The 24567-nt window shown below is 48.8% G+C and overlaps 1 protein-coding gene across 1 annotated transcript; it reads left to right on the top strand.

The window, feature by feature from the left end:
• Positions 1 to 20541: 20541 nt before the first annotated feature.
• Positions 20542 to 24231, top strand: LOC128847534 (zinc finger protein 251-like). The gene is made up of 4 exons (XM_054047028.1): positions 20542 to 20742; positions 22533 to 22619; positions 23161 to 23287; positions 23802 to 24231. Exons 2-4 carry the CDS (start codon positions 22563 to 22565, stop codon positions 23924 to 23926), a joined length of 309 nt encoding a protein of 102 aa, XP_053903003.1. The 5' UTR covers positions 20542 to 20742; positions 22533 to 22562; the 3' UTR covers positions 23927 to 24231.
• Positions 24232 to 24567: the final 336 nt, after the last annotated feature.

The raw sequence follows: 24567 nt of genomic DNA, 5'->3' as shown, positions 1-24567 counted from the left end.
TATATGATGAAGATTTTCAGGAATTCCCATCAGAATCTCAGAGGACATTTCCCCACATCAGTTATCGTTACAGACTTGCCTCTGTTGCCTCTCTGTCAAATCAGTTATTTTGTTGCAGCATCTCCCATACCATGAAGGGTTTACAGAGCTGAATGATGCATCATGCCTGTGCCAGGCAACTTTCAGTGAAATTAGCCTGTAATTAAAATCCAAAGTCATTACCCATTAAACGTGACAGCAATTCCCTACCTTGTACTCCTGGGCAGCTTCCTCTATGGGAACCACCGTGTGAGTTCTGTGAGCCCAGGACAGATGGCAAACCAGACAGATGGGGGTTTGATCCTCTTCACAGAAGTTTCAGAGTCTCCTGGTGTTCCCCACACAACCCGTCTCCTCCTGCTCCTTTCGCTGCCTGTAAACTCAGCCGATTGGTGATTTCTACCATGTTTGCCAGCTGCATGTTCAGCCTGATGTTTCTCTGTTGCACAGTTTCTGAGGGCAGGAGACGGCTGTATCGGATCCCTCCCAGCACTGGCTGACGTGCCTGCACTGCAGAGTGACAGCTTCTGTGAAATACTGCAGACAAATGGGACATGGAGCTTCCTCCTGGAGACTTTCCTGGGGGTTCTCTATGGCCATGGCTCCCTGTGTGGAGTTGTGTGTCTAAGGTGGGATAGTCAGGCTTGGCAGAATTTTTATTTTTAAGCAATTTTATATTTATTGATTTAAACTTTCACAAAAATCTGGCCTTTAAGCATTTCATTCCAATTGTTATCAATTTAAATGTTCACAGTGGTGGGAGATTTAGGGCGGGATCAGACAATATTTGGGTCAGACAATAACTATTTAATGACAGTAGAGACAGATTCAAAAAGTTAAAGCTTCATACCCATTAAAATAGAGATTGTCAACATCACATGTCAAAATATGCAAAGGAAATATCCTTAAATCAATGTCTAATACGTTATCAGGCAGCATTGTTCTTACTGGGCCTATTGGTAAATTTCAGTTATTAGCAATGGGAGTATTTTTTCCTGGTTTGTGTGAAATCAACATTTACAGACATCAACCGATAAAAGTCTAATTCTTCCAAGTCCAGTGATATGAAACTCACAGGACAAAACCTAGGTTAAGCTGATATCAATGTTTCAAAGGCCTGATTCTCATGTACAGTAAGGCAGCTCTGGCTCAGTGTAGAGATGCGGTGTTTCCAACACTCATGATTTTATAATGAGTCTCATTGTATTTGTTGTGTTTGTTAAAGCCCCAGCTCCTGGAAGCATATTATGAGGTGAGACTCTTGGCTTTCCTTTCCTAAACAAAGGAAGTTTCTGGCTTTCTTGGTTGCAGAGAAAAACTTTAGGCTGCGCTCAGATCGCATTTTAAAGATCTGAGAAGCCAGAAGGCAAATACAGTATCTCCTCACTTAAAGTCGTCCCGGTTAATGTTTCATTGTTACGTTGCTGATCAATTAGGAAACACGCTCATTTCAAGTTGTGCAATGCTCCCTTCTAGCGTCCTTAAGCAGCCGCCTGCTTTGTCCCCTGCTTGCAGGAAGAGCAGCCCGTTACAGCTAGCTGGTGGGACCTTGGAACCAGGGTGGGCCGGCAGCGCCCCATCAGCTCCCTGCTCCCCTAAGTTCCCAGTTGCCCGGAGTTCAGCTGTCCCTCCCCCCACTGCCATGTGCTGCTCCTGCCCGCTGCCTTGGAGCTGCTCCCTGAGACTCCTGCTTGCTGTGTTGGGGGGAGGGAAGAAAGAGGGGGGGCTAATGTCAGGGCATTCCCCCCTCCCCCTTGCTCCTTCACCCCGCTTACCCCATCTTCCATAGATCAAGGGGGACACATGACAGGGCTCATGATGGAGGGAACTTCCTGGCAGCAGCTTGCTGATTAACTTAACAAGGCAGCGTACTTAAGAGTGGGTCAGCTTATTTAAAGGGGAAATGCGCCTCTCTCTCTCTCTCACACACACACATACACACACAGTGTGTGTCTCTGTCTCTGCCATGCTGTCTCCCCTCCCTTCATTTCTGCTGCCTTGTAGAGTGTGAGAGTTAACCCTTGAGGGCTCAGCCAATTGCTCGTTCATCATTTAGCAGTAAGGCATTCCCTGGGAAATATCCCACCCTCTGACTCCTCCACCTCAACCAAGCTTCACAATAATCATCACTGTGTACCAGTATTAAATTGTTTGTTTAAAACTTTTACTGTGAATGTGTGTGTGTGTGTGTGTGTGTGTGTATATATATATATATATATATATATATATATATATATTAGTGTTTTGTCTAGTGAAAAAATATTCCCTGAACCTAACGCCTTCATTAACATTAATTCTTATGGGGAAATTGGATTCACTTAACATCGTTTCACTTAAAGTTGCATTTTACAGGAACATAACTACAATGTTAAGTGAAGAGTTCCTGTAGAAAGAATTCAACATTTATTATTATGCGTATGTTTCATAAAAGGCAATCACAGCATTTTCAGGGTCCTGACTCATAATTTTCAAAAGTTTGGGGTTAGCAATCCTGTGCCACTGAGAACTCAGGCCTTAAATCTCTATCTGCTACCCATGGGAAGCCCCTAATTTAGTGTGATCATTTATCTAAAACAGCAGAGTTAATGGAAAAGGAAATAGAGAGGCCAAGGTGTGGGAATGCGCATGGAGCTGGACTGTGGGTCCAAGCAGCAAATGAGCACAGCCCCCCCAGGATTGGCGGTGAACTAAAGAGATAAATTAGAACTTTCATTTTTTTATGTAGGTCCTTAGAGCCTTTGCTGGAGACAAGAGGCCTGACAACAGAAACTGACCACTGCCAAGGCAGTATTGCCAGCAGCATGTAATCAAAGATCATGAGATTGGTTGAAGGAAATGAGGTTTTTTTCTTCTAAAAAATTACATTCTGGATCGTATGTTTCTTTGTTTCCGAGCTTTCAGGTTTCGCTCTGGTCACATTGTCAATTTTTTATATTCAGCCATGAGAGTGAGAAACTGACCTTCGTTGAAGTGAGAGCTGAGATGGTCACATAATCACAGGATTGCTGGAGCTGGGGCATTAAGAAGAACACCAGCAAGTGAAGGAGTCAGTGTGAAATCAGGAAAGTTTGCAACAACCCCAATGTGATGTTTTGTGATTTGACGTAAACAGGAAACAGCTGCACTTCTGTAGCTATTGCAGGCCCCTCTCTGGCCCCCATCACGGCACTACCTGAGCACCGCACAAACTTCAATGTGCTGAGCCTCGCCCTGCTGCAGATGGGGAAGGGCTCTTACCCCCATTTTACAAAAGGGAAAGTCAGGACCAGACAGAATAAGTGACTTGCCTGAGTTCACACAGAGCAGGGAACTGAACCTGGGTCTACTCAGGGTAACTTAGGCCCTGTCTACACTTGCAAGTTAGAGCGCATTAAATCAGCCCCGGGCATCTTAACTCCTGAGGTGTCCACACTGGCAAGGCACGTAGAGCGCCCGGACTCCATGGCTGGAGCACTCCTGGTAATCCATCTCCATGAAAAGCATAGAGCTCTGCAGCCATGGCTCTCTCTGGGCACTGGAACTGGCTTAGTTTCACTTTCACAGGAATATGCCCCAGCACCCATAGGTGGCGAGTTATATGGCCCCGTGGTGCCCATGCTCCACCAATATTCCTGAAGGTGGACCCAGCTCCACCAATGTTTGGGCCCCAGGCCCCGTGCTTTGGGGATCCCCGTGCCATGGGTCGGCAATGTGGGGCGCGCTCATCTCGGGGGCAGCTCTCCCCCCCCATCACTGTGAGCTGCTGAGAGGCCCCAGCTCTGACCTGGCTCCCAGCCCATTGGCCAGGAACCCCGGCCAATGGGATCTGCAGTGGGTGGTGCCAGAGCTGCCTGGCCACGCCTCCCCAGCAGGGAGGGGGAGGGAGCCCCAGGCAGCAGCTCTCAGCCCCAGGCAGAGAGAGAGCAGAAGGAGCCTGTCACTGTCAGACAGAGACAGACACAGCTGGTGAGTTGTGGGGACAGACAGATGGAGCCGGGGGAGGGGGAAGGGAGCAGCGATGGGCACCCCAGGGTGGCATAAAATACACAGGACAGAGGGGGCTTCCTGAGGGGGCTATAGCAACCCCCCACCCTCCGCAGAGCAGACCCGGGCTGTGGCTGGCTCCGTCCATCACTCCCCCCATCCCACAGAGACCCACACAATCCTCTGCCCCCCTGAGAGACCCCCCAATGGCCCCTGTGCCCCTGTCATCCCCTCCAGAGAGTCCCCCCTTTGTGCCAGACAATTCCCTCCCCCACTGCCTCCCCTACTCCAGAGTTCCCTACAATCGCCCCCTTTGCTCCCGCCCCCCAGCCCATTGGTCGGGAGGCTCCCAGTCTATTGGCCAGCACAGCCAATGGGAGGTGCACCTGAGGCAGGGGGCCTGCTTGCAGATGCAGACCTGGCTGGCCATGCCTCCACAGCACGGGGAGGGGGAGCCACAGGTGAGCAAGCCCCAGTCATCATCATCACAGGCCCAGCAATTCTCTGGATATTTAATTTCACTGAGGCAAGTAATTCAGTCTACTCTTCCTTTCCAGACAGTTTGTGGCTTTTCCTGTAAGAACACTTACAATTTCTTTGCAAAGAAGCCCAGTTACAGTTTTTTTCACTTGAGACGTATATTTTCTGGTCATTCATAAGCTCATTTATTTTGTTAACTCGGTTTCATAGGCAATTTTAAAAGTCACTTGAATTGTACCTGGTTTTTTCCATTGGTCCAAAAACACATGGAAGATGTGCCTTTTTTTATTTCTGTGGGCCAAACCACCCTGTGTAGAAATGTAAATGTCGGAGCCAGAAAAGCTCTTTAAGGGTAAGGGTCCCTTCAGGAAATTGTCCTCAAATCATTCAATAAGCATGTCACAAAAATAAATTTTATATTTCCAAGATCACTGCTTTTATAATTTATACTCAGGTAAAGGAGAAAATCCCTGGAAATATTATTTTTAAGAGGGGGTTCCCAAGACTTGACATTTTAGTGAAAGGGGTTCACAGGTTGTTAAAGTTTGGGAACCACTGCCTTACAACAACATATTCCTAAACTAAACAAAAGGAATGCAAGCAGTAATGCCCCCATTGTAATAATATGATGGGGTTGTTTCACTGCCTTAGTTACATAGCACATCACATCATAATTAGTACACAAAATAGACACTCTATAGGCCGTATGAAATCATGTTTTTCATTTGATATATATTCTGAAGCACATGGATTTGACTCTAAGTCAGAAATTTTCTGAACCTCTGGTAGGAGTAAGCGTAAATTTTGAAACTGGTCGGATATCAAAGTGGTCCAATTAAAAGAAATCTGATACCTAAGATCTAATTGTAGGGCTTTGTCTGCTGGACAATAAATAATGTGATTTACTGTGGCCGTGGTGAGATTAAAATGTAAGTCTAGCAAAGAGGTGGCCTTAATGTATACGCAGCTATCATTAGCTTGGAATAGCAACTGTCCTGTCAGGGTAGTTCCTTGTCCCATATCTGCTCAACAAACTTTGTTAAACATTGTGACCAGGGCCGGCTCCAGGGTTTTGGCTGCCCCAAGCAGCCAAAAAAAAAAAAAAAAAGCCGTGAGCGGGAGTGAGGGACCGTCCGCTGAATTTCCGCAGAATAGCTGGACCTGCCGCCCTTCTCCTGAGTGGCCGCCCCAAGCACCTGCTTGCCAAGCTGGTGCCTGGAGCCGGCCCTGATTGTGACAGCTTCCCCTTGCTTCAATTTCCTTACATACTGAAGCTGCAGGAGTTCCAAGGGCCAAAATGTCCACTGATTCCCTATTCCAATCCAAATATCAGGTGTTATTCCAGGAGCACTAACAAGAAATTGGCTAGGCATTACCAGGTGGTCTAATCTCCCAGATGTCATGGTGAATAATCCAGTCCCACATGCATCCTTCCCATGGACACGGCAGGATTCAGTATGTGGAAGCCCACACCAACCTGGACGCAATAAGTCGAACCTGGAAGTGCTTGCCGTCGACTGCGGTACTCCAGCTAGACGAGAGGAGTACCGCGGAGTCAATGGGGAGCCGCGGAGTCGACGGGGGAGCCTGCCTGCCGCGTGTGGACCGAGGTAAGATCGAACTAAGGTACTTGAAACTTCAGCTACGTTATTCACGTAGGTGAAGTTGCATACCTTAGTTCGATTTGGGGGGTTAGTGTAGACCAAGCCTTAGTTACTTACTGAGATCATTTCAATACCGGTAAAATTTCCAGTGGCAGAACACACTCTCTGAGTATGAGTCTGATTATTTACTAATTGGGTAACCAAAACAACAAGGACCCCTTCCCCCTGATATACTACAGACCCCTCGAATGGCCATTATATCAACCCCATTATAAAACCTTAATTTCAAATTCTTGAAGCTCATTTGTAGTGATGTCATATACTTTTATCTCCTTTGGCCAGTCTTTTTCCACTCAATTGTTCGCTTATATGGGATACCCTGAACCTTAAAAATAAACTTTTTCAGACAATATTTAAATAAATCACTAAAGTGTGAAGGCATTGGCCATTGGGTTTTATCAGATATATGGCATTGTCTGTATTTAGATGTTTTACAGGGGTAATAGTGTAATGGAGGGGTTGGCGGGGGCAGTGGCAACAAAGTGCCTTTGGTATTTGTCATTTAAAATCCAGTTAGGTAGGGCAATACATGCTGAAGGACTTATCCAAAAACACAGGGCGCAGCCTGTGGAATAAACCCCCTGTGACGGGTTGGATCACAGAAACCCCTTGGGAGCTGCCACCAGATGTGCAAAGACTACCCCTGCTTCTGTTTTCCCTGCCAGCTCAGGACTCCAGCACCCTGTCTTGCTGAGCCAGACACTCCCGTCTGGCTCCAGACACAGATCCAGAGTCTGAATCTCCTGTCCCAAAGCTGCAAGTTTACCTGAAAACAGCTCACAGTAGTGTGCTTGTCTTTAGCACTCAGATGCCCAACTCCCAATGGGGTCTAAACCCAGATAAATCCGTTTTACCCTGCATAAAGCTTATGCAGGGCAAACTCATAAATTGTCTGCCCTCTATAACACTGATAGAGAGATATACACAGTTGTTTGCTCCCCCAGGTATTAATACATACTCTGAGTAAATTACTAAATAAAAGGTGATTTTATTAAATACAGACAGTAGGATTTAAGTGGTTCAAAGTAGTAACAGACAGAACAAAGTAAGTCACCAAGCAAAATAAAATAAAATGCGCAGATCTATGCCTAATTAAACTGAATACAGATAATTTCCTCACCAGTTCCAGAGTGCTCCCTTTTACAGGCGAATCTCCTTTTAGCCTGGGTCCAGCTATCACTCACACCCCCTGCAGTTACTGTCCTTTGTTTCAGTCTCCTTCAAGTATCTGGGGGGGGTGTGTGTGGAGAGGTTCCTTCTTTAGCCAGCTGAAGACAAAATGGAGCGGTCTCCCACAGGTTTAAGTAGACTCTCTCTTGTGGGTGGAGACCCCCCTCCTCCCTCCTATGCAAAGCCCAGCTCCAAGATGGAGTTTTGGAGTCACCTGGGCAAGTCACATGCCCCTGCATGACTCAGTCTTTGCAGGCCGACGCCATTGTCCACATGGCATCTTGCATGTCTCCAGGAAGACTTCTCATGTGGATTGGAGCATTCCAAGATGCATTGTTCCCTAAGTGTCTCCTGATCAGGTACTTAACCTGGCGAATTCCTTCCTAAAGAAGCTGACCAAATGCCTCACAAAGCTTACTTAGAAATCAGGCAAGCATACAGCCCATATTCTTAACCTCGAGTAGGAAATGATATATATGTACAAATAGGATGAATAGATATAGTAGATCATAACCCTTACGGAGATATGTTATATGGCACAGGCAGCACAAAACATATTCCAGTTATGTCATACATACATTTATAAGCACCCCCTCTCCATAAAGCCTTATGGGGTACACTGTCACACCCCCAAATTCAATCAATACCACATTCCCAAACATGAGTCCCAAAAGTTTCTTCCTGCCAGTGTATAATTTTTTGTTTCTTCACCAGGGTCAGTTCTTAATGTCTTTTGTAGTCAGGAATTCCTGGACTTTGGCAATTTCAGCGGAGTGAGTATTCCTCCTTCTTTCCTGAAGGAATCGTGGCTCAGCATCATACAGGAGAGAGGTTACCAGCACATCACCCTGTAGTGCTTTGGTTTCTGTATCAAATACTGAATGCAGGTTAGCTCTGTCACTGGACAAGGGAGAGGTTACCAGCACATCACCTTGTCCTTTTCTCCTGCTGTTCAGAAGGAAGAAAAGAAATATCAAAAGGAGACGCAGTGAGACGCATGGGTCCAGGCAGTCAATCCTTGGCACTTCATAGTAGTGTTGGTAGTCAGCAGGACTTGGTAAGGGCCTTTCCAGTGTGGAGCCAAAGCAGTCTTTCATTGGTGGAGCTTTACATAGATCCATTCTCCTGGTTCCAAGGAGTGGCAGGGCTGCAAGGGTCTTTGGGTAGCGCTTCTTTTACCTGTGAGAAAAGAAACTAACACATTTCATTAATGCCTGGCAGTGTTTTGCAGATTTTACAGCTGCTTGGGCACATTCAAGCCCCCCCTTCTCGGTTGTCAGCCAAGTCTTAGCTGTGAGCAGTGTCCTTGAACGGAGCCAGTGTCTTATCTTTGGACTGAGCTTGCTAGCTATTGTTTTTTTAGTTAATTTGTTCTGTTCTATTTCCTTCTCCCCTTCTTGGCTTCTTTTAACCTACAAAAGAAACTTCCACTCTTCACTCATACACCTTTTCCCAACAATGAACACATACACATTGCCATTATACAGTACTTTAGTCTTATTATTCAATGTATGCCACATACACCCTTCCAGTAAAATAACTTTATTACAGAGCTTTGGAGCAACAAGCCAGGACAAGCACACCCACTTTTGAGGAGTCTACTTGGTACAACCTCTGGTGTCCAATAGCTGTCCTCCCTCCCCAGCCCTCTGGTTGGCAGGGGCCAAACTGAATGCAGGGTGGGGGGCCCCAGCTGGGAGGTGGGAAAGGAGAGGGGCTCAGGGGCACAATCATGGTGGGGGATGGTGGTGGCAGATGTGCTGGATCTAGGCTGGTGGGGCCCTGCCACACCCCCTGGCTTGAAGGGGTTTCTCAATGGCTCTCAGTGCCCCCCCCCCACACACACACTGTACAGATTGTTTCAGTGCCTCTGCCTGGGACTAGGAGCCAGGGATAAGAACAGGGTACAGCTGGCGGGGGGTGAACCTGGGGCTGGGGGAGGCAGGCTGGGAACACAGTATAGAACAGATCTTGTTAACATATAAATCAAAGTCCATCTTGGGGAGCATCCAGAGACCGGATCCGGCCCTGGGCTCTCCCCGCTGATTCCCAAACCAAGAGACTGACCCGCTTCCAGTCCCCCATCTTCAGTGACATCCAGCTGCCCCTCCTCCGTGCTTTCTCTCTTTCCCAGGAAAACAGGTCACCTGGCCTCCCCCTATCTCTTTGTTCTCCCACACCTTTGGCTAGTTTCTTGCAGAGGACGGGGTCAGGCCATCGCTTCCAGGATACAGAATTTTGGCCATTCTCTATGCCCAGGCAGCCACTCTACAATCACACCTGCCCTCTAGAGGTCTCCGCAATGATCACACACCCGTATCCCACCAGCTTGATACTTGAGTAACACATGGGGAAACTGAGGCACACACATGATATTCAGAGAAACCATTAAGACCATTCCAGCTTCATCACACCCCTCTGAAACCAGCCCAGGAGCACTTTCTCCAGTGGCTGGAACCACTCTATTCATACCAGCCCCTGAGCCTGAGCTCCCAGGTGATGGAGAGACCTGGGAAAAGGGCTGAAGCCAGGCAGAGAAATGACTCTGCACAAAGGACACCTTTTAGGGACCTACTGGTGTTGCAGGGTGTTCAGTGCTGGGGGGGGGCAGGTCTGTATTGTGATAAAGTGACTGAGGGTTTTCCCAGTGTGGCAGAGTTCAGAGCATCTGTCTGCAGGGAGAGATGGGGGACATGGACACAAGCCCCTTCTGTAACCTCTCCCATTGCCCCTCTCGCCCTGACAAGCTAAAGAATCAAATCCACATTTTGTTCCAGATCGTCCGGTCTTCCAGGGGACAGAGAAGGGAAATGGCTGTGATTGAGACAGCTCAGGTAGGGGAGTTGAAGGGAGCTGCGCGGGGTGGGGGAAGAGGAGGATTTGCTGTAGAGGGGGAGGGGCACGAAACACACAGTGTGAGGCAGTTTGGGGACAGGGTGTGATAAACCTGCTGGAAAATGATCAACCTGGGCCTGATTTTGTGAACAGGCCCATTGGCTAGGGGCGGAGGGGGACATTCCTCCATTTCTGACACTGGAAACACCCCACTAGCTGCTGTGAAATACAAAGGGAAGCTGTTGGGATTCCTGTCCCTCTCCCTGGCTCAGAGCTCTGCTTCTCGTATCAGCCTGTGGCTGGCAGGCGTGTGGGAAATGAGAAGACCCTGCCCTGCTCCACCTGCTGTGAAGGAAAAGGAGCTCTCACCTTCACCCCACCCCCTGAAGCCTCCTGGCTGCTCTGAGCGGGGTGTGGGGGGATTTCTGCTTTTCTGGCCCTCCCAGAGCTTCTCTGTTTTGCTTATTTTTCCCTGTGACTAGTGCAGAGGTGGGCAAACTATGCCCGTGGGCCACATCTGGCCCACAGGACCGTCCTGCCCAGCCCTTGAGCTCCTGGCCAGGGAGGCTAGCCCCTGGCCCCTCCCCTGCTGTCCCCCCTTCTCCACAGCCTCAACTTGCCATGCCGCCAGTGCTCTAGACTGCGTGGTGGTGTGGCTGGCTCCAGCCGGATTGCACAGCTACTAGTCCTGGTGCTCTGACCAGCACAGTAAGCGGTCAGGGGTGGGGGTTGGATAAGGGGCAGGATTTCCAGGGGCAGGGAGCAGGGGGTGGTTCGATAGGTGTGGGAATCTCAGGGGGCCTGAAAAGGGGGGGGGTTCAATAGGGGTCGGGGCAGTCAGGGGACAGGGGGAATTGGATAGGGTGTGGAGTCCTGGGGTCTTCATGTCTGAGACTGGTCAGCTTCTTCCCTGGTCAGTTAGATTGGAGGGGAATGGGCTCCGTAATGCACAGCTGCCGTGTGAAAGAGACTTGCATCTCCATACACTCTCCAGTGAGAACAGGGTGTCAAAACCTACCAGATATACTGAATCATCCCAATCTGACCCTCCTCGCTTTCCAGGCGGAGAAGCCCTGTATTGTCCTGTCTGTGTTGTTTCTCATTCACACACACAATCCCTGTTCACTTCCCTCCTTGCTAACAGCTCCAGCCATGTGGAGTGCTCTGGGCTCTGCCGGTTTAGAAATGGGCAGGGGTTTAACTCCAGAGCTGGGTATGCGTCAGCAGGGCCCCCAGAGAGCACAGATCCTAGGAACTCCTAGTGAGGGCGTCACAATTCCCCCCACCTCCCCAGACGTCTGCCTCCCCCAAGGTGGCTCAGTGACCATGTTCCCATCCTCTTGGATTCCATGTTCTGCCAGCAGAGCACAGAGACAGGTTCCACCCATGGAATGTCCTTTCTGACAGACACTCTCTCAATCCTCCACACACCCTGATGTGGTCTGATTTCACTCCCTGCACAGGGTCCCCCCTTCCCAAACCTGAACTGATCTCCCGCCTGGAATGAGGGAAAGAGCCATGAGTGCCCAATCGTTAGGCCTGTGAGGAAACAGAGATCCTGAGAGGTGCCTGCACAGGTGAGGACTGACACATAAACCATCTGGTGAATGAAGGAAAAAGTGGAGAATCCCAAAAATGTAGTATCAGTAAGTGCCCTCAGTTCTTCCTCATCTCACCCAGGGCAGGGCTGTAGTCAGCAGATATGACTAACATCGCTTTCCACCTGTCCTGTTACTTGCAGGAGTTTCCTTCCCAATGTTTCTTCTCTGTGAATTTTTGGGTGGGATGTGGAGGTAGAATCGTATTATAAAACCTTAATTTCAAATTCAGCTTTAGTATGTTGGGTTTTCCCTCCATGCTATTCCTCTTTCTTTCTCCCAGGCACAATGACTCCTGACTGGATTGTCTCTCTCCCAGCAGGGGAAGTGGAACCAGAGGGGACCTTTGTGGGAAGAGCTGAAGGGAATTTTTCCCAATGCTTGGAACAGGGAGAAGAGTGGGGAAATTGGCAGAGGTCAGAAAGGCTTCTGGGAAACCACTCAAGGGAGCAAATTGATTAATCTATTAGCTGTGGGGAAGGATACAGGGATCCCACAGCCCGGCAGACAACCTGGAAGGAAGACAAATGATATGAATGCCTTGGTTATGGAAAAGGATTCATTCCGACACCACAGCTTGTTACGCCTCAAACAATTCATACTGGAGACGAATCACTTCAGTGCTTGGACCATGGGGAAAACTTCAATAACTGCTCAGATCTTAATAACCATGGGAGAAGCCACACAGGACAGAAACCCTATCAATGCCTTGAGGGCAAGAACTACTTGAATTGGAAGGTAGCACTGATAAGCCACATAGGAGGGAGACTCCATAAATGTTTAGACTGTGGAAAAAGTTTTATATGGAAGTCAGACGTTGTCAGACATCAGGCTATCCGCATAGGAAAGAGATCCCATAAGTGTTTGGACTGTGGGAAAAGTTTCACAAACAAATCAAATCTTATAACACATCAGAGGATCCATACAGGAGAGAGACCCCGTTATTGCTCAGACAGTGGAAAAAGTTTCATACAGAGGTCACATCTTGTTAGACATCAGGCAATCGACACAGGAGACAGATCCCATAACTGCTTAATTTGTGGGAAAAGTTTCATACTGAGGTCAGCCCTTGTTTCACATCAGAGAATCCACAAAGGAGAGAGACCCCACATGTGCTTAGACTGTGGGAAAAGTTTCATACAGAGGTCAAATCTTGTTGAACATCAAGCAATCCACACTGGAGAGAGACTGCATAAGTGTTTGGACTGTGGGAAAAGTTTCATACACAATCAAATCTTATAACACATCAGAGGATCCATACAGGAGAGAGACCCTATCAATGCTGAAACTGTGGCAGAAGTTTTATAAAGAGGTCAACCCTGTTAAACATCAAGCAATCCATACAAGGGGAAGATCATAAGTGCTTGAACTCTGGGAAAGGTTTCAGAAACAGATCAGTCCTTCTAAACATCTGGCAAAACACACATAGTGCTTAGACTGTGGAAAAATAGTTCAAATAGATGTCAGCCCGTGTTTTACATCAGAGAATCCACCCAGGGGAGACACCCCTGCTTAGCCCGTGGAAAGAGTTTTATATGGAGATCAAACATTGTTAAACATCCAGCAATCCACAGAGCAGAGAGACCCGAGAAGTGCCTAGACTGTGGGAACCATTTCAGAAACTGATCAGTTCTTGTTTTACATGAGAAAATCTACACAAGAGCAAGACTCCGTAAGTACTTGTACTGTGGCAAAAGTGGCAAAAGTTACACACTGAGATCACACCTCATTAAACACTGGAGAATTCACTGGAATATTGTTTGAGGGAGAAAGCAATATGGCACATTTAATGTGAACGCAGAGAATTCTAAATTGGAGTAAAAGATAAGTAATTCAGTTTCTATTCCTAGCCAAGATTGTTCACCACACACCCACACACATCCACACCCACACTCTTATACAGATGGAACATAATTACCAGCCTCAGTTGCTCGTACTAATCCACTGGCCAGGTGGTCTAGTCATGAGGGGGGTAGCTGGGTCCTGTCGGTGTGCACCGATGCTCCTGGAGGATGAATGTAGAACGGGAAGAAGAACTAAACCCTATGGTTTTGCACCCATCTTTTTATATGTTTCTGTCCATAGATCCTGTCCTGTCCCACTGCCCCTGGACACTGTATGACCATGAGTCATCAGTTAATGGCAGATGTGACTTTGATCTTTTTCTTGATGGGGCTTTTGTTTTTCTTTCTCTTGGGTGGGTTCTTTTGCAAGTTTCACCCATATTGTTCTTCAGCCATCAGGGTGGTGCTGGCAGCTGGTCTTTGAGATGAGCTGGCCTCAGGGACTGATCCCATCACACGCCCACATTCACATTTTTAAATGAAACACACACACCTAACTTTAAACAGTTTCAGTTACAATATGGAGTTGCTTTAGTTACAATGTATCAGTGGTTTAAGATGGGGGATTTAGTTACAATATGAAGGGGTCGACGCTACGCACGTCTCATGCGGTGACTCATGGTCTCAGACGCCATCCGATGGTCCAGGGACATCTACATCAAGCACATCACCGGCCACCAACAGTACCAGGAGGCGTGAGCCAGAGTGACATCGTTCTCCCACTACAAGAAAGGGACCAAGTGACCTTCTCCTTTGGATCATATGAACTGGAATCATAAACTCCCTGAGCATTAAGTCTCACCAAATGAGGGTCAATCCATCCTCCTCATCATATCCACTCATTATTATCCACACCCGAACATAGGCACTTTATGAACGTCATACCCTCAAATCTCAATGTCTGTACTCTGACCCCCAATCGGGGATATTGCAGATTATGTATTCCTCATGCCACCTTATCTTAAAACAAATTTTGCACCCTCGATAATCTGTATGTTATTCCCTGATAACCAGAAATTTCTAGGCTCAAACTCTGTTCACTATTTTTTTAACATCATCTTAATAAAATTTTTAAATCTGTTAAAAGAAAAGAGTTACAGTAACAGATTCTTCCAAAAGCAATTCTTCATAAGCTACTAACACATAATTTGTCCAAAGGTGGTTAACGCTGTTTCATTTATAAAAAGACAATTTCATTAATAATAAAAGGTGGTTTCATTACAGTAATTTCATTGCAAGTATGCAGAGCCATATTGGTAGGTGTAATTTATTAAAAGGGTGATTTCATTCTTCAGCCCTACAACCTGGCCCGAAAGAGTTAAGAACCTTGCAGGCTATTTGACCCAGATTTCAACCTTTAGAGACATGTTAGAGAAGTCTGTAAATGGTATTTGAGGCCATTCCAAGTTATATAGATTAGAACTTTGAAATTTAAACTTGTATTGTTAAGAAAATGGAAGAAATAGCAGTGTGGTTGATTAATCATGATTAACTCAAAAATAATTGTGGGTAGAAAAATTAATCTCGATGGATCACATTGTTAAATAATAGAATACCAATTGAAATGTGTTAAATTTCTACATTTTATTATCTATTGATTTCTATCACAATAAAGCATAGGATGTGTACAGTGCTCACTTTATATTATTTGTATTAGAAATATTTGTACTGTAAACATGAAAAGCAAAAATAGTGTATTTCAATTCACCTCATACAAGTACTGTAGTGCAATCTCCCTATCATGAAAGTGAAATTTAGAAACATAGATGATTTTTGTTATAGAAGTGCACTCAAAAATAAAGCAATTAAAATCTTTAGAGCCTAGAAGTCCACTCAATTCTACTTCTTTTTCTGCCAACCGCTTAGACAAACAGGTTTGTTTCCATTTGCAGGAGGTAATGCTGCAAGTGAGAAGAGGCAATTTTATGACACTGTTGCAGCCAGAGTTGCAAGATATTTACATGCCAGATGCACTAAAGATTCCTATGTCCCTTCATGCTTCAACCACCATTGCTTAGCCTCCCTTCCCCCGGCCTGCTCTACGTGCTGCTCATGCTCAGACCAGAGTTGATCATTCTTCAGCTTTTCAGCCTCTTCTAGGGTCTGTGGGGAAAATTTTTCATTTGCCAGTGGGGTTGCCTACTCTCCTGGACTAGATGCCATTTGCAGCAATGGTGCCTGGTAGGGTGACCAGGCAGCAAATGTGAAAAATCAGGACAGGGAGTGGGGGGTAATAGGAGCCCATATAAGAAAAAGACCCAAAAATCAGGACTGTCCCTATAAAATCGGGACATCTGGTCACCCTAGCGCCTGGCCTGGGAGAGTTGGAAATCTTATCTGACAGGGAAATCCCCTCTGGCTGGCATTTCCCATTTGCCTACCTCCTGCCGAAGGAGAGTCAATTGGCATTTATTTATGTTTTGAGGTTCTCCCATGGACATAGCTGCTATCGCCCATTGGGGTAGATTAATTAACTCTCCTGCAGGTGCAGTATAGAAAACTGCTCCATGTAGGAATGTGCTACTTATGGTGCACTGAGCATGCTCAATAATATCTGCTGAAGCCACTTCCCTTCATCCTGCCCTTACTAAGTGTGAGATTGTGCTGACTGCTTTTTACAGGGGTAAAAAGGGGGCAATTCGGAGGAGAGGGGCAGCCAGGGTCTAAGCAGGGGGCAAAAATTGACTGGTTTGGGGGTCATTCACCTGACAAACACCTGCCAGGAATGGTCTAGAAGATAATACTTAGTCCTGCCATGAGTGCAGGGGACAAGAAATGAGTGCAGGGGACAAACTGCTATCTGTAGTCATTTGCTACATCAGAGAGCAGTTTTTTTACAATAGCCGTTTCTTACAAACCAGTTACAGATCAGCAACTGGTACAGGTAGCACATTCCTACAGGGAAGGTTCCTATCTCTCACTGTGTGCAGAGCAGGGGGAAGCCAACCCATGCTGCACTGGGGGCTGGGACAGTGACACCTGGGAGGGGGGAGAGGAAGGGGGAACTGAAAGAGCGCTGAAGAGGAGAAGGGGGCGTAGATAAGGTGCAATTGAGGGGGGATGAGGGATGGGTCAGGGGCAGATGCAGGAGGCAGGGAATGGCTGAAGGGGGGATGGGGCGATGCAGGGGAATTAGGGAAGACTTAGGGGCCAGATGGGAACAGGGCTACAATAGAGGGACACTCTGAATGGCGGGGTCACTGTGAAGAAAAGGGGGGACATGGGGAGAGGAGGCTGTGGGGAGGCTGTGAAAGCAAGAGCAGACTGGCTGGGGAAGGGAGGGAAAGAGGGTGGGGGTCGGGGAGAAGGAGAGGCAAAGATACAATGGCAGCTCCCCCACCCCATGGGGCAGGAGAGGGGAAGGGGCTGCCCCACCCAGTCAGGGAAGCCTTGGGGGTTTGTGGAGGCTTCCGCCTAGAGGCTCAGAAGCTACAAGGCAGGTGTCCAGACTAGAGATGAAAATAGCATGTAAAAAGTAACCGTTTCAACTATTAAAATTGTACTGGTAACATGTTAAGGAGTTCACAACATGGGCATCTGCCCACCATCCCGGCTGCCACCATGACTGGTTTAGCCTTGCAAAGCACAGGCGTGGCAGCTGGAATTGCTCTGGGCTCAGTGGAATACTTTTTAGACTGTCTGTGCGTCCCCCCCCCCGCCCCCTTGAGGTGGGGCTGGGAGAAAGAGCATGGCTCCGGGAGAAGGGGAGTCGGGATGCAGACAGGGGTGAGGTGCCTGAGGCCGGACGTAGAAGCTGATGAAGTCATCTCCGTCTTACTGGCATTTCCCTCACCCCCACCCACCATGGGATGTCGCAGTCCACGGCCTGCACCCTGTGGAACCCTGGGGGAGGGCAGGGACAGAACTAGGTCAGCAGCCAGAAGTGCTCAAAGATCAGGAGTCTGCCCCCCTTCCCCTCCAATCATCTTACAGAGATTATCAAGTGTGGGGGGTTTTTTATTTGCCCTCTGGATTTGCACCTATACAGGGACACTGGGAAGAAGGTCCTGTCACCTGAGGGCATGTGGCCACCGCCAGAGCATGTGTCTGACCCGCAGAATCCCTGCAGCATAGCCAGGGCCTGAGCAGGAGGCCTAATCCAGAGGTGGGCAAACTACGACCCACAGGCCACATCCAGTCTGCGGGACCGTCCTGCCTGGCCTGTGAGCTCCTGGCCGGGGAGGCTACCCCCGGCCCCTCCAGCTGTCCCCCATCCTCCGCAGCCTCACTTCGCCCTGCCACGATGGCACGCTGGGCAGGAGAGCAGGGAGGGAGGCACACCCACATCAATGATTTAATTGTGGCCTTGCACAACGTTGTGCCACAAAAGATTGTGTCTTCACTAAATGGAAAAATGGTCTCAATAATTGCCGGTGACACTACTGACTGTGGACACCGCGAAGAGATGTCCGTTGTGGTGCGGTATTTTGACCATGAAAAACATAGTCCAGTTGAACATTTTGTGTCTGTTCAGAGACTATTAACAGTTGATGCTCAGTCTATTTTTGACCAGTTAAATGACGTCCTTGGCAGTCTTAAAATTGACTGGTGATGTCTGTCTGTTTTGATGGTGCATCTACTATGTCTGGATGTACTGCAGGAGTTCAAATGAAATATAAAGAAAGAAACAGTGAAATACTCTATGTACACTGCTATGCGCATTGTTTGAACCTCGTCCTAGTAGATGCATGCACTTCAAGTAAACAAAACAGAACTGTCTTTGATTTTTTTAGTGTTATTCAGACTCTTTATGCCTTCATGGAGGGGAGTCCTGTGCGACATGCTGTAATGGAGAAGATTTCACAAGAAGTAGGATCCCAGTTGAAGACTTTGAAGTCACTGTCAAACACAGGATGGGCATGCAGTGCAGAAGCAGTGGCTGCTGTAAAATAAAACTACTCCATCATTTTACAAGCTTTACTAGAGATTATCGAAACAACTCATTTATCCATGAACTGAATTCATTCAAGTTCATCTTTGCCCTTCACATGATGCACCCTATTCTCCAGATGGTGGTAAAAGTGAGTAAGGCTATTCAAACTCCAGATCTCAATTTACTTACTGCAATGACAGGGGTGAAAAGCTTGTGTAACTCTTTGGCTGCGATGAGAAGTGGCCCAGAATATTTTCAATCTATTTTCAATGACAGTGTGAAAAGGTGTGTAGAGACTGATATATCGATTCCCCCAGTTAAGAAGAGAAAAACGTCCACTCGTATTGATGACGCATTTGAGTCCCAGCATCACTTTGATACAAAAGAGGAGCTGGAGAGAATAACTTCATTTTACCCACTCCTAGACTCAATGATTACTGGCATTGACCAGCGATTTGAGCAGGAGACTTGTAAAATTGTGACTGCAATGGGAAAACTGCTGAGCTTAGACATTGGCAGGGATGATATGAGAATCATTGCCAACAAATTTAAAGTGTCCTTGGATGAGTTGGAAGCTGAAGTCGGATTGCTTCGGGGTTATGACGGATCTGTTCCTAAAGGTAGCATGACGAACACCAACAGAGAGTGGCTTGATTGGCTAAAGGAATCAGATCGGTCTTCCATGTTCCAGACCTTTTATAAATCTATTCAATGCTTTGCAGTCTTACCTGTTACAAGCCATTCATGTGAATGAGCCTTTTTGAAACTAGCACATGTAAAAAACAAACTAAGAAGTACAATTTCCCAACAGCGCCTCGACTCACTCATGATTTTGAACATTGAACAAGAATTGACTTCATCAGTTAATTACAATGATGTGATTGAGGAATTTAAGTCCATAACACCTGGTGAGCGATGTCTCATTCTCTAGGATAGGAAGATGAGGAAACCTTAATCTGTTTTGGTCAACTTGGGTTAGCTCATTATCTGGTTAAAGATAAAGATCATGAAAATTGACTGTATCTTTATATACGCCTGGTTATCGTTACAGCAAAAATTTGGTATTCCGTGTCTCATTTTTTAAGTTTGTATTTTTTAAGTAAAGTTTACATGTTAATTTAAAAAAAAAACTAGTTAAGTTTTAGTTTCTTTAGTTTGATGAATAAATATAATATCCTTTTTGATTGAATATTCAATAAATGTTCGCCTTAATAAATAAATAAAATTCCCTGGGTGCACACCCTAATGAAATGTGCTGCTCACGCGTATGCTGTGAAGTGCCCTGACATTCCAGAGCCACTGGTTGTGCTTCCCCAGTGCCCACAGAGTGGGGCTAAGAGTTTTGCTTTCGCCTTTCCCATTGTTTCCTGATTTCTTTTATTAGCTGCTGTTTAATAAATTGCATTTGTTCTGGGGTATAGACAATGGCCAGGGAAGAGTCCAAAATGGAGGAAGTGTCCCAGAGTGGGGACGCTCTAGCCCGTGTCACAACCAGGGTGGGGGGGCGAGCCCCTCAGGAAGCCTGGGCCCAGCCTTGTTGGGGTTATAAGGACTTTGCCACACAGCTGAGTGAAAGGGGAGCCCTCAAGGTGAGGCAGGCTCTGGGTGAAGGAAGAGGGAGGGAGAACTCAGATCCTTCTGCTGTTCAATTCCCCCCGGGGGGTGTTAAAATCAGGAAAGTTTCCCCCAATAGCGGGACCATTTCCCCGCTTACCTCTGTGCATGTTTACTGGTTTCTCCTAAAGTTTATTAAGTATTTTGGTAAAAAGTGTCAGAGTGGTGTGGAAGAAGCGAACTCCATTCAGGTTGGAAGCAACAGAATCAGAGACAGCTTTATTCAGGATATGCAATTGCAAGGGAAGAACACAGTATTTTAGGAAAATGTGACACTCATTCCCCGCCTAGATGAAAGACGGTCCCTCCCTTCTGACATTAGAGCCTGTGAGTGGAAGAGGAGCGGGACACAGAGATGCTGCAGCGCGCTGGGTTGATCGCTAGGACCCAGGAGCAGCTGGGAGGCGGCTCTGGGGGGAGCGATCGCTGGGCTCAGGCCCGGCAGCAGGAAGTGACTCGCAGTCGCTGCGGGGACTCTGGCTCCAGGCTCCTGGCGAGATCCCCGAGCCCCGGCGGCTGGTGCTGGGAGCCCGGAGCCCGGGCTGCAGCCGGGAGAGGGGAATCTCCAGCAGGGCCCTTCCCGCTGCTCCAGGAGCCTCTCCCAGGGCAGAGCCCCCAGCCCGGCCAGGCCCTGCCCCAGGGGTGCCCCGCTCGGAGGGAAGGTAAGAGAGATCCGCCCACCCCCGGGCTGCAGGGGGAAGTTTGGCCCCAGGCTGCTCCCAGTGGAGCTGTCTGCGATTCCCACCCTGGGCCCGGGAAAGCTGCCGCCAGTTCCAGGTATGTGCGGGGCGGGGCAGGATCACGTTACCGCCCATCGTCTCCCCCCATCTGGTGCTTTGTTTCCCTGCCCCTGGCCGCGCTGCTGTGGACTGAGACTGCAGCTCAGGGAGATCTGAGGGGGGCAAATAGGGAGGGGCAGAAGGTGGTCGGGGCCAAACTGAATGCCGGGTGGGGGGCCCCAGCTGGGGGCCGGGAAAGGAGCGGGGCCCAGGGGCACAACCAGGGCGGTGGGGGCAGCACAGGTGCTGAATCTAGGCTGGTGGGGCCCTGCCGCACCCGCTGGCTTGAAGGGGTTTCCATCCTATCCACGTTTTATAGTTTGGTTCAATGGCTCAGTGCCCACCAGATTGTTTCAGCCCCCTGCCTGGGGCTGGGAGCCGGCGATAAGAATGTGGTACAGCCAGTTTGTGCTGATACACCGGCGCAACCCATTAGGTGACCTAGGCGGTCGCCTAGGGCACTGTGATTTGGGGGGCGGTGACCATGGCGTTTTTTCAGTGGAGGGAAGCGCAGCATTTCGGGGCAGCGGAAAACCTGGCAGTGCTCCTGAACCTAGGGCTGAGGGAGGAAAGCCCCCCCACCACCACTGTAGAGGCAGGACCCAAGCCCCTGAGCACCACCCAACTTCCCCTCCACCCACTGAGTATGTGGCCTCAGGCTCGGAGCCCAGGAAGGGCGCACGGCCCCAGCCTGAGCCCCTGGGGCAGCCTAAGGAGAAGCCTGATCTGCTCCCCCACATGTGCCGTGCACCCCACCTCCGCAGTCAGCTGTGACTCTCGGCCAGCTTGGAAAACAGACGGGTTTATTGGTCGCTGGGAACACAGCACAGAACAGAGCTTGTTAGCACAGAAATCAGGAGCATTCACAAAGTCCATTTGGCGGGGGGGAATCCAGAGTCCCGAGTCCTGGACTCTCCCCTGTGAGTCCCAAACCAGGAGACTGACCGCTTCCAGCCCTCCATCCCCAATGATGCCCAGCTGCCCCTCCTCTGTGCTTTCTCTCTTTCCCAGGAAAACAGGTCACCTGGTCTCCCCCTCTCTCTTTGTTCTCCAACACCTTCGGCTGGCTGCCTCCTTGCAGAGGACCGTTTTCGGCCACTGCTTGCCAGGATACAGAGTTTTGGCCATTCTCTATGCCCACGCAGCCACTCTGCAGTCATACCCGCCCTCCAGAAGTCTCTGCAATGATCACACACCTGTATCCCACCAGCTTGATATTTGAGTAACACATGGGGAAACTGAGGCACACACTTGGTATTCAAAAAAAACATTCAGAACATTTCCGCTTCATCACACCCCTCTGAGACCAGCCCAGGGGCACTTTCTCCAGTGGCTGGAACCAGTCTAACCATACCCGCCCCTCAGCCTGAGCCTCCAGGTGATGGAGAGACCTGGGGAAAGGGCTGGAGCCGGGCAGCGAAATGACTCTGCACAAAGAGCCCCTTTCAGGGACCAGCTGGTGAGTTTGGCCCCATTTAGAAGGGACTTGGTGGGTTTAGTTCTAATGGGGGCCGGAGGGGCTGGCTGTGGAGGTAATGAACTAACTGGATTTTTCATGGCAGTCATAGAATCATAGCGTCTGTCTGCAGAGAGAGAGCCTGGTGGGAATTGGGGAGGGACATGGACTCAAGCCCCTTCTGTAATCTCTTCCATCGCCCCTGTTGCCCCGACAGGCCGAGGATTCACATCCACATTTGTTCCAGATGGGCCCATCTTCCAGGAGACAGGGCAGGGAAATGGCTGTGATGGAGCCGGCTCAGGTAGGGGAGTTTTAGGGAGCTTTTGGTGGTGGGGGAGGGGTATTGCAGAGGGGTTAAACGCACAGGGTGGGACAGGGTCTGATAAGCCTACTGGAACATAATCAACCTGGGCCTGATTTTCTGAACAGGCCCATTGGTGGCGAGTGTGGGGGAGGGGAAACATTCCCCCATTTCTGAACCAGGAAACACCCCGCTGAGCAGGGCTGGGGAAACTGACCAGACTCCCAGTGCTGGAGCCTGACCCCATTGCCAGAGGGTGTTGTGAAATACAAATGGAAGCTGTTGGGATTTCTGTCCCTGTCTCCAGCTCAGAGCTCTGCTTCCCGTATCAGCCTGTGGCTGGCAGGCGTGTGGGAAATGTGCCAACCTCTCTCTGCTGGGGGGGACAACAAGCTCTCATCTTCTCGCTACCCCCTGAAGCCTCCTGGCTGCTCTGAGCAGGGTGGAGGGAGGATTCTGCTTCTCTGGCCCTCCTTCCCCATGACTAGTGGGATTGCGGCTGGGGCAGCAGGTTTTGAGTGAGGGACACTTGTTGTTTCAGATGCCAGTGACCTTCGAGGAGGTGGCTGTGTATTTCACCCAGGGGCAGGGGACTCTGCTGGACCCCACTCAGAGAGCCCTCTACAGGGATGTCATGCGGGAGAACTATGAGACAGTGACATCGCTGGGTAAGGGATTCCCGCCCCCTTGGTTATTGGAAGCTTGGGGGCGGAGGGGGTCTGCGTGTCTGACACCGGTCAGGTTCTTCCCTCATCACTCTCCAATGAGACCAGGGTGTCCAAACCTAAGGCACATATTAAATCATCCCCACCCAACACTCCTAGTTTGCAAGGTGGAAAAGCCGTGTATTGTCCTGTCTGTGTTGTTCCTCAGTCACTCACAGAATCCCTCTTCTCCCTCCTCCTTGGGAACAGCTCCAGCCTTGTGGAGGGCTCTGAGCTCCACAGGTTTAGAAATAGGCAGGGGTTTAACACTAGAGCTGGGTGTGTATCACAGTTCCTCTCACCTCACCAGATGTCTGCCTCCCCCGAGGGGTCTCAGTGTCCACGTTCCCGTCCTCTTAGATTGCACATTCTGCAGCACAGCACAGGGACAGGTTCCACTCATGGAATGTCCTTTCTGACAGATGCTCTCTCAATCCTCCATGCACCCTGATCTGGTCTGATTTCACTCCCTGCACAGGATTCCCCCTTCCCAAACCAGACCTGATCACCCGGCTGGAACGAGGGGAAGAGCCGTGGGTGCCCGATCTCCAGGCCTGTGAGGAAAGAGAGATCCTGAGAGGCACCCACACAGGTGAGGACTGACACCCAAACCATCTGGGGAATGAAGGAAAAAGTAGAGAATCCCAAAAATGTAGTATCAATAAGTGCCCTCAGCTCTTCCTCACCTCACCCAGGGCAGGGCTGCAGTCAGCAGATATCAATGACATCACTTTCCACCTATCCTGTTACCTGCAGGAGTTTCCTTCCCAACTTTCCTTCTCTGTGAACGTTTGGTTGGGAAGTGGAGACAGAATCCAATTGCTCTGTCTGTGCAGCTTTAGTATGTTGGGTTTTCCCTTGCTGCTATTCCTCTTAATCTCTCCCCAGCACAATGACTCCTGTCTGGATTGTCTCTCTCCCAGCAGGTGATGAGAGAATGAGTGAGAACGAGGAGGGGAATCAACAGCAGGAAGTTCCTGGACATGGGGAATCACAGGGGACCTCTGTGGGAAGCTCCCATCTGTGCTTAGACTGTGGAAAAAGTTTCATGCGGAGGTCAGACCTTGTTAAACATCAGGCAAACCACACTGGAGAGAGACCCCATAAGTGCTTAGACTGTGGAAAAAATTTCATACGAAGCTCAGGCCTTGTCAGACATCAGGCTATCCACACTGGTGAGAGACCCCATCTGTGCTTAGACTGTGGAAAAAGTTTCATATGGAGGTCAACCCTACTTGATCATC

This window comes from Malaclemys terrapin, chromosome 13 (assembly GCF_027887155.1).
Source record: "Malaclemys terrapin pileata isolate rMalTer1 chromosome 13, rMalTer1.hap1, whole genome shotgun sequence".
Lineage (NCBI taxonomy): Eukaryota > Metazoa > Chordata > Testudines > Emydidae > Malaclemys > Malaclemys terrapin.
This window is presented reverse-complemented; position numbering and strand designations above follow the sequence as displayed.